Source organism: Pungitius pungitius, chromosome 10, assembly GCF_949316345.1.
Source record: "Pungitius pungitius chromosome 10, fPunPun2.1, whole genome shotgun sequence".
NCBI classification, from domain to species: domain Eukaryota; kingdom Metazoa; phylum Chordata; class Actinopteri; order Perciformes; family Gasterosteidae; genus Pungitius; species Pungitius pungitius.
The window spans coordinates 6,643,713-6,652,719 of record NC_084909.1 but is presented as its reverse complement, the minus strand read 5'-3'; the positions used below and the strand labels follow the sequence as shown (position 1 = coordinate 6,652,719).

General features: G+C 41.7%; 1 protein-coding gene across 4 annotated transcripts; it reads right to left on the bottom strand.

Moving 5' to 3' along the window:
- Positions 1-240: 240 nt before the first annotated feature.
- Positions 241-7,541, bottom strand: sp3a (sp3a transcription factor). 4 transcript variants are annotated; one of them, XM_037488520.2, is made up of 7 exons: positions 7,208-7,541; positions 6,705-6,793; positions 6,288-6,383; positions 3,944-5,195; positions 3,385-3,571; positions 3,107-3,294; positions 241-2,134 (listed from the first exon to the last, which is right to left on the bottom strand). In XM_037488520.2, exons 1-7 carry the CDS (start codon positions 7,212-7,214, stop codon positions 1,842-1,844), a joined length of 2,112 nt encoding a protein of 703 aa, XP_037344417.1. In that variant the 5' UTR covers positions 7,215-7,541; the 3' UTR covers positions 241-1,841. The 4 variants fall into 4 exon arrangements, with proteins under 4 accessions (XP_037344417.1, XP_037344415.1, XP_037344416.1 ...); XM_037488518.2 differs by having other exon boundaries at positions 3,107-3,303; positions 7,208-7,538; XM_037488519.2 differs by having other exon boundaries at positions 3,107-3,303; positions 6,288-6,374; positions 7,208-7,538.
- Positions 7,542-9,007: the final 1,466 nt, after the last annotated feature.

Here is a 9,007-nt window from a genome sequence, read left to right as displayed (position 1 = left end):
TTAGCGGCGCCGCACGGGGAAGGTCACGGGGTCAAACATACCGCCGGTGCTGCTCCCTTGGCTGTAGTGACATCTACTGGACTACTAGGCCAAAGAATAAGGGGGAGGGAAGGGGGGGGGATGAACCTCTGGCTCAGACACAGAACAAAAGGTTTCAAGTATAACTTATCTTAGAGTTAGTTGTTTTAGTGTGAAATATTCAACATTAACAGCTAACAGTTAAAGACAAATGAAAGGAAATTTAGGTGTAACAGAAGGTTTATATTGATGTTATATTGACATATTTATACAGAAGATTTTAAAGTGAACAAATCTAAACAGTTTAGTACATAATATAAATATGCTGTTTAAATGGGGGTAATCGCATGAGGATGACAACGCGTCCAAAATCGAATCCAATACGCCACCGTTATTCACTGATCTGTGTGCATTCAGATTGACAGTTCAACAGTTGTCGGGGGTCAGAGACAAAATTTAAAAAAACATAATCTGGAAGAGGGAAGTGCGACATGAAGTTAAAGCAAAAGTGTCAACAAAAAGACAAACATTTTACATTTAGTGACAATGAATATAAAGGACAGTTTCTTGGATAGTATACAAATATTTTTTATACAAAAGGATTAACAACAAGATGAAGTGGTGAGAATAGTGCTGTAAAAAAAAAAAAAAGTACCGCTTTCAGTAATGCACTTCATTTTTCCACCTGCATGATCGAGCAAGGTACTGATGAGAATCCTCAAAGCTTCCTAAAACATGAGCCGGGTTCCTCGTCGTCGTAAGACTGGAATTGGTAGAATTTAACGAGGATTTGTAACATGGTGACAACTTAATTCCCCTCAGCTGTTGGTCCACTATCAAAACGCATTTCTTTCCAACATCACAACCAGGGCCCGAGAAGCTAAAGAGGCGATTTCATCTAATCATATCACACAGTCACAAGTCATCCTGAGTTTGTAGTCAAATTTGGCAAATTCCTCCCAAAATGGCTTTTCTTCTCAATATTACAATGCATGTTTCTTTTTTAAAATTCCACCAAAAAGGTTTTTACAAAAAACACATTTAAATTACATGTAATGGTGCCATTTGAAATATTTGACTTTTAATATCACAAATATGTTGTCTAAGTCTAAGCCTAAATATAAATAGCGGTTCAGTCAAAATATTTAATAAGCAAATAATGTGCATCATATCGACAGTATATGTTCAGGAATTACAATACAAAAATTTGATTGTTTTGATTTTCGCCTGCAAAACGTAGCAAGTATAAGCAAAGGTTTGAAAGATGGCCGGCTAGTTTGCAAGACGACTGAATGCAAGGTGAAAACCGAAATATTAAAAAAAAACAAAAAAACACATAACGTAAATATGTAAATTTGCATGGACATAAGCAACGTCATTACTTAAAAGTAGCTTTGTTGTTTGATTAAATCTTTGCTTAAAGGATGGTACAAATCTTGCATACCAAGGACATCATAATATACCATGATAATAAAAGCGACAAGAAAATTGCTCAACTTACCAATAGTTTTTTCCTGAAAACACAGTAATAAGTAGGTTAAAAATCAAAAAGACATCCTACATTTCCAACGACACAATATTGTACAAAATAAGGCATTTCCTTGTGTGTTTACTGCAATTTCTCCCCCCCCCCCCCTCTCTATCTTTCAGTCTCCACTACTAGTTTTTCCTTGGTAACAATGACCTGACTATTTCTGTGTTAAAATATATACTTAATATATATATTTAGAATTTCATTGTTTTTCTTCAAATCTTGAATAAAAATGCAGGCAGGAGCATAAAGTATGGGAAAGGGTGACAGAAGTTCATACGCAGAGTGTAAATCACTCCATGACTTCGCCGGCCGCTACCGTGGCGACGAGCTGGAGCGGCATCTCGGCGTTGGCCAGGATGTCCTGGGCGTCGCTGGAGCCCTGCTGGATGTTGGTGAGGATGAGGGTGGTCCCGCCCGCCGTGGTGATGATGCTGTCTGAGGAGCCCGCGGATTCCATCGACGCCACCACGGCGCTGCCAGAGTTCACGCCTTTTTTGTTCTGATGAGTTTTAATGTGCTTCGCCAGGTGGTCGCTCCGCATGAAACGCTTCGAGCATTCGGGGCAGACAAACTTTTTCTCTCCTGCCGGAGACAAAATGGCGTGTGGGGGGTAAAGATTTTGCATAGAATACGTTGTGGGGGGTCTACCTGGATGAAGGCTTTCATGGGTGAGGTAGGATAAAGAAAGTTGCCCGCTAGTTTAAATTTGGTTGTAAAATAACCCACGGTGAAAATGTTTTATTGGGACACAATGGCAAATTAGAAACATAAAAACAACTGAATTCCCAACTCTTGAAGATGGGTGGTAGGTTCTTATCAAAAGGTGGTATATTGTTACCAATAGCGGTTGACAGAGGCCAAGTTTAGGAAAACAGACACAAGCAGCAAAACGTATATAACAGCCGCTTAAAACTGTCTGTGGATAATACACTGAGAATGGATAAGTACTTCATACAACCCCACTTAAAAAAGAAATCTGAACCATCCTTTTGATATCTGATCTCGAAGCTGACATTGTAATGAAATGCTACCAGAGGCCGTGCTGTCAGAGGCCTCAGCCAGCCAATTATATGGCAAGGGTTTATAAATTGGTCATATCTCTTTTAAAAGTTCGTTCTGGGAGTAAATGTCATCAGATAATGTAGATCATTACGCTGTGCTAGTATATTTCATTGGAAATCTCATAGGATACTACATCCTATAGTTCACCCCGTGACGACGGACGGAAACTGCAGGGAAAGATTTCATCAAACGACAATTTAGGTGAGTCCATACAATTACTCAGATTCAAAGGTGAATATGGGATAAAACTGAAAAGCTAAACAGCTTGAAATATTTTTATGTTAACAAGTCTGGCAAATTAGAAAAAGAATCTGGGTTTTTTTCTGGTTGTGCTTTTTTCCAAGCTGTACATTTCTAGAGGGGGACCAACGCTGTTATTTCTTAGGGTGACTCACACTTTGCAGGGCAAACAATTAACACAATCGACTGCTTTTTTTCCTGGTGTAAAAAACACACAGGGGGGCAAAAAAAGAAGAAAAAAATAAATAGCACCTGTGTGTGTTCTCCTATGTCTCTGCAGCTCGTCACTGCGTGTGAACCTTTTCCCGCAGAACATCCAGCTGCAAACAAAGGGTCGCTCCCCTGAATGCCAGCGCAGGTGTGCTCGCAGGTGCGACGTCTTTCCGTACACTTTCTCACAGCCAGCAATGTGGCAGATGTGCTGCTTTTTCTTCCCAGTGCTGGACCCTCTGAGGAACACAGGGACGTGCAGTAAGGGTCCTGATTCGCCCGTTTCCAATGCAGTGCAGTGTGAAGTCAGGCGTACTCACCTGCCACTGGAATCTTTACAGTTGGGGCATGTACAGGCCACTCTGCGCAGCCTCTTGCCCTCCTGACCCAACTGATCGTCCTCATCCACCAGCTGGACGCGCAGGTGGGACAAGTCGTTGGTGTTCAGGGTGGAGTCGGTGCTCAGCTGCCAGTCTCCAGAGTCTGGCTCTTCTTTTATCCTAATATCTGGAATGAATGTGCATTTAAATATTAAGCTGTGGGAAACTTAGCAAAATAACTCTAAAGACAGAAGAGCAAGAGAGATAGAGATGATTGTTTTGACTGACAGCAGGGCAGCAAATTAAATCTTTACTTAATTTACAGGGAAAATCTAAATCCTAATATTTCCATTAACATACCCACGCAAGTTGTTTAGGACTTTACAATCAAAAATGTCCGCATAACGTTTTGAAAGTTATCATTGGGGGGAAAAAACTAAACAAAAAGCACTTGTATTTTATTATTTTTTTATATATTCACACACACACATGCACGCACGCACGCACACCCACATGCATACACATGGATAAATAAATTAATAAAAAAGAGCCCCATTACCTCCAGGGTGGTCAGGGTCTCCTTCATTTTGAGTCATTGTGTTGACCGTCACAGTCTGCAGGTTGGGGATCTGCCCCGTACCGACGCTGACTGGATTGGAACCCAGTGATAGCGTCTGGACTGGAGCCAGGGTTATCTGCTGGGGGGGTGTCGTCGGCAGCTGCAGGTTCTGTAGGTTCTGCACTCCCTGCACCTGAAAGGTCTGCCATTGTATCTGACCCGACGGTGTGACCGTCTGAGCTTGGATGATGAATGTTCCCGGGTTGATCAGCTGCACGTTTTGCAGGTTCTGCCCGCCTGCTGACATGGAGTGGACCACCTGACCGTTGCTGGTCTGGATGGGTACCTGCTGCAGCTGAATGACGGACTGACCTGAAGACACCTGGATGCTATTCTCCTGGCTCTGTTGGATGAAGCCCTCCTGGAGACCAGAAGTCGAGTCCGCTTGCTCCGTACCCACAGATGACAACGAAGTGTCTTGTGTCAGCAGACCCGATTGGTTCATTGGAATTTGTAGCTGAGAGGAAGAGGTTGGCACATAGATCTCGTGATTTGCATTCGAGCCATCGGCTGGTAGTGTCTGTGAATGGTGATTATCGGTCTTCGTCACGCTCTCCGAGCCATCGAGGGGCTGACTCGTCATGATTAGCTGGCCATCAGCAGTGACCCCTGTTGCTATAGTCTGAGCACCAGAGAGGCCGAGGGAGTCCAGGTCCACGCTGTTAATAGGAACAAAAGTAATGTTCCCAGGCAAACCCACAGGCACGTTTGTAACAACCTGGTTGTTGAAGGTGGAGCTGCCGATGGAAACCCCCTGGAGCTGCTGGATATTACCAGCCTGTGAGATGAGGTTCTGGTGGTTGTTGTTGTTAAGGATGTTTGCAGTCGATGTTACACTGAGGCTCTGGCTCCCGTCTGGTAGGAGATGAATCTGCCCCGTGGCATTCTGAGACAGAGTCAATCCTTCCAAGCCGGAAGCGGAGAAGCTCATCTGTCCGTCGGCTGTTTGGATCTGAGGAATTACTTGGTACTGAATGTTAGGCACTGAATTGGCAGATGAGGTGTCAGATCCTGACGTCACAAAGATTGGCTGACTCTGTAAGTTCTGGAGAGGAAGAACATACTGTCCATTCGATGTTAATATTCCTTCGTTTTGGATTTGAATCAATCCAGATTCATCTTTTGCTGCTCTTGTGGAGGTTAAAACCTCCCATTTTTCAGTTCCAGCAAGCTGAGTAGATGGATCTGATGTCTGAGAAAATATATGATTAAAAAAAGAATGTTGTTATTTACATATCTTAAGCAATGCAATGCAAGTCAATTTATAACTTGTCTAGTTGTAACCTATACAAAATGTACAGGAAATACATATAAGGAAATTCACCATAAATTACGGTAAATCAAGAGTTGAAACCCTGAAGTAATCTGAATGGTAACTCATACATTAACAAGTGTCATCCTCAACCATCAGTGCTACTGATAAAACCCCTCCTGCTACACCTAATTACGTGTAAAGGCTAGTTATATATACAGTGTACAGTGCTACGTTTTCAGGAAGTCCTGACACAGCTGTTGACTGCAATCCTTTTAGTAAAAAAAACAACATCTGCAATGGGCAAACACACATTGGTTTGTGTTGAAGGTGAACACATTTAATTAGAGCTCTTGGTTTTCCTCAAAGCGATTATTAAATTTAAAAAAATGACACCTTAAACAGCTACAGCATATTGGAAAAGGTTTTTTTGTGATAAAATATTAAAATCAACATCGCAACAATCAAATTCCATAATTTAACTGGCTCTTTGAGTGCCCACAATACACATAGCAGCACAATTATTCATAGTCACCAAGGCACAAATACAAAACCCCATTTAACAGAAACGGGCAAATGTATTCATTCATTCATATTGACCAACAGTCATTTATCTGGAGTTGAACTCACATGCATTTACTGATGCAAATGTGATTAGGGATGTGAAAAAGAAATCCAAACCATTGAGTATCGCAATATTATGTTTTGTGCTACTGTATGCAAATAGAGATCCTTTTCTTCTGGTTGCATTAAAAAGCAAACTGAATTCAATATATCGCATTTAAGGGCCACTGGGTTAAGCCCCGGTACACAGTCACATAATCAGAAGGATTATGGATGCCCTCGCTGGGTATATTTCACTAGTTACTGGTAAAACATTCCAGTTGATGCAATGAGATATCCACCTAAATGACCAAATGTTTAAAAAGGATAAGCTTGACTACTCTCCGACCACCAGTTTTGCTCAGCTGTGAGTGAGGACTTAACCCGTCGGCTGTAGCTGTGTCTGATCTAGCAGCGGTGCTGACTTACCACATCAGCTTCACCACCTCTGTCCACCTCTGACGAAGGTGACCCGACCGTAGTGCAGGTGGTTGCCAGCAGGTCTAGGGGTGACGGCTGAGTGTCCTACCCACAATTAATTTGTTTTTTTTTTCAAAAAAGGAAGAAAGTGGGTGTCCATTATTCTGTGCCACATAACAATTAACGTTATAACTCATGGCCAAAGTGCAAAGTCTGAAGTTACGAGGTTAATCTCGTCCTGTGTGTAGCCCTTCAGGCTGCACCTATGATAGCACCCAGGTCATGTTTAGATCAGAGATAAGGACGCGGGATTTGTAAAGTGCACGACAATTTTGAAATGTGTGAACTTCGGTAAGCACGTACTCGTCGATGTATCTAACGCTAGCCTAATGCGCCCTAAGCCCGTGAGGGAGACATTTGCATTACCTGGTTGCCCCTTTCTTGCAGAAAGTTGCTTTGACTGCCGTCCCCGTCCAAGGCAGCCATATCCTCTGATTTCATCCGCTGTTCTGGGGCTGTGTAGTAGAAGGGATACAGCTAGCTAAGAGTGGTGATAGCCGAAGCTAACGCTAGCTAAACAAGCCTGATGCTTATTCATAAATGACAAGAAAATACATCATACAACACCATAGCAGCAGAATATCAAACAACAAAACCACAACTACCGCTACAAACTGTACCGAACTCCACAAAGAATAAAGCGGCGAAGCAATCATTAACGTTAGTTTAATAGCTCACTGATGTTTCCTATGGAAGCTAACACAGCTAGCTTAGCTGACGACTACAGCGTTAGCTACTACGGCTAACTTGGGCGATGATTAGCTATCACCAACCAGCATCCCTGCTAGCCGGCTAGCTAATTTAGCCAGAAGATGCCTGTGGTAGCTTGTTAGCTTACGTTGCTGAAGAATAAGATATATATTACATACCCGTCATTACGTGACTTATCTTGAAACGGAGACTTCTGATAGTCACAAGCCACCGGACATTATCAGCAGATTCAATTGATTGTTTACGCGTAGAAATAGGTTATAACTGTCAGGATTGTTTCTATTTTGATTGACGGGAGGTAGGCAACACAAAGGGTGGGGCCTACAGTGTTGACTGGGAGTGTTTGCGTCACATACAGGAAATCCCGCCGTCCTTCATAGAGGTGATTGGTTATTCGTTTTGCACACTGTGATATTATTTGTCAGGCAACATGTCAACCATCCTTTGTTGGATTATGTTCCTCTGTGTTTTTAAAATACTTATGTAAATGAGTGAGGATTGAAGTTCCATTGTTTACTTTTTTTATTATCATTGAATCATATATATGATTCAATGATAATAAACAAAGTATATATATATATACGAGTCAAAATAGCTATAATATGGTAGTATGATATGATAGTATGGGATAGTATGGGATAATATGAAAGTGTCTCACTTTCATATTATCCCATACTATCCAGTGTCATCCAGTGTTACAATTGCATGAAAACACAAAACAAGGTAGTATAAATTACAGGCAGATCCATCAATTTAGATAAATGCAATGCAGCAATTCGATTTTTCTTCTATTCATTTCCAAAAGTAAAATCTTTATATGTAGTGCTGATTATCCCCGCAAGGCAGGTTGATCCTTTGCGTGTGGACATGCGTCTGTGCATGCGTCTGTGAATGAGTGTGCGTCCCTGTGTCTGTCCACAGCGAATCTGACACTCTACTGCAGCAAACTACATACATTTTGCGGGGTGGCCACACAAGCTGCATGGCCTCTCGTGCTTGTGGTGACTCACTCTTTCTCACAACAAATTTACCACCAATCTTAGGGCCACTAGTGATAACACATCTGAATGCATCACGGTCCCTCTGCCCCTACTCTGTGACACTACAATGACACATTAGGTTGAAACAGTTTGCTCACTTTTATTTTTATATAACGTCTAAAAGTACAAGTACGCACAATAATGACATTGCCGGGGCACTCAATTACTTTTATACAGACAGACAGCTTTGTGAGTTTAACTTCTAGCAAGATTACCTGCATTCTGCATTCTTTCGCAAGTTGTTTTGAGTTTGTGACAGCCCAACCGCCCTGGGGTTAAAAACTGAGCAAATGGTGCCTGAAGTCAATTAAATATAATTTTAGGATAGAACTGATTTTTACAATCATTCTGACAGATAAACTGTTTTCAATGATTGATCAAATTGGGCAGTTTATATTCAAATCTATGTATCCTTTTTTTTTTTTAATTCACAGAAACAATTTTTGTAAAAGGCACTAATGGAAATCCAGTATTCATGATGAATTTGAACAATGCCAATCAACATTGTAGGTTTGTACTTTCTTACCCGTGATTAAGAAAATGATCAGTGATTGAGTTTTAAGATGTGCTTTGATTGGAGGACAAAAAGTAACACAATCGGGACACAATCTGAGTTTGTATTTTATCCCATCCATCTGATTGTGCACAGTACAACATTCTGAAAGTGCATTGAAATGAGAGCCTGCACGCTATTGTACATGCTCTGTGATGCTATCAGGACCCCATTTCGCAGTATTATTTGTGGTGTGTCAGTTCCTCACAGTGCGCGACCGCAGTGAGGCTATTTCTCTCAACCTTCAATTCAAACTTGGCCCATTACAGCCAGACTACAAAAGCACTTTCCGTGCACTCAGGAGCTCACGGCAGTGAATGGTGGATATTTCCAATCACTCTACTGTCAATCCAAATGTCAGGTAA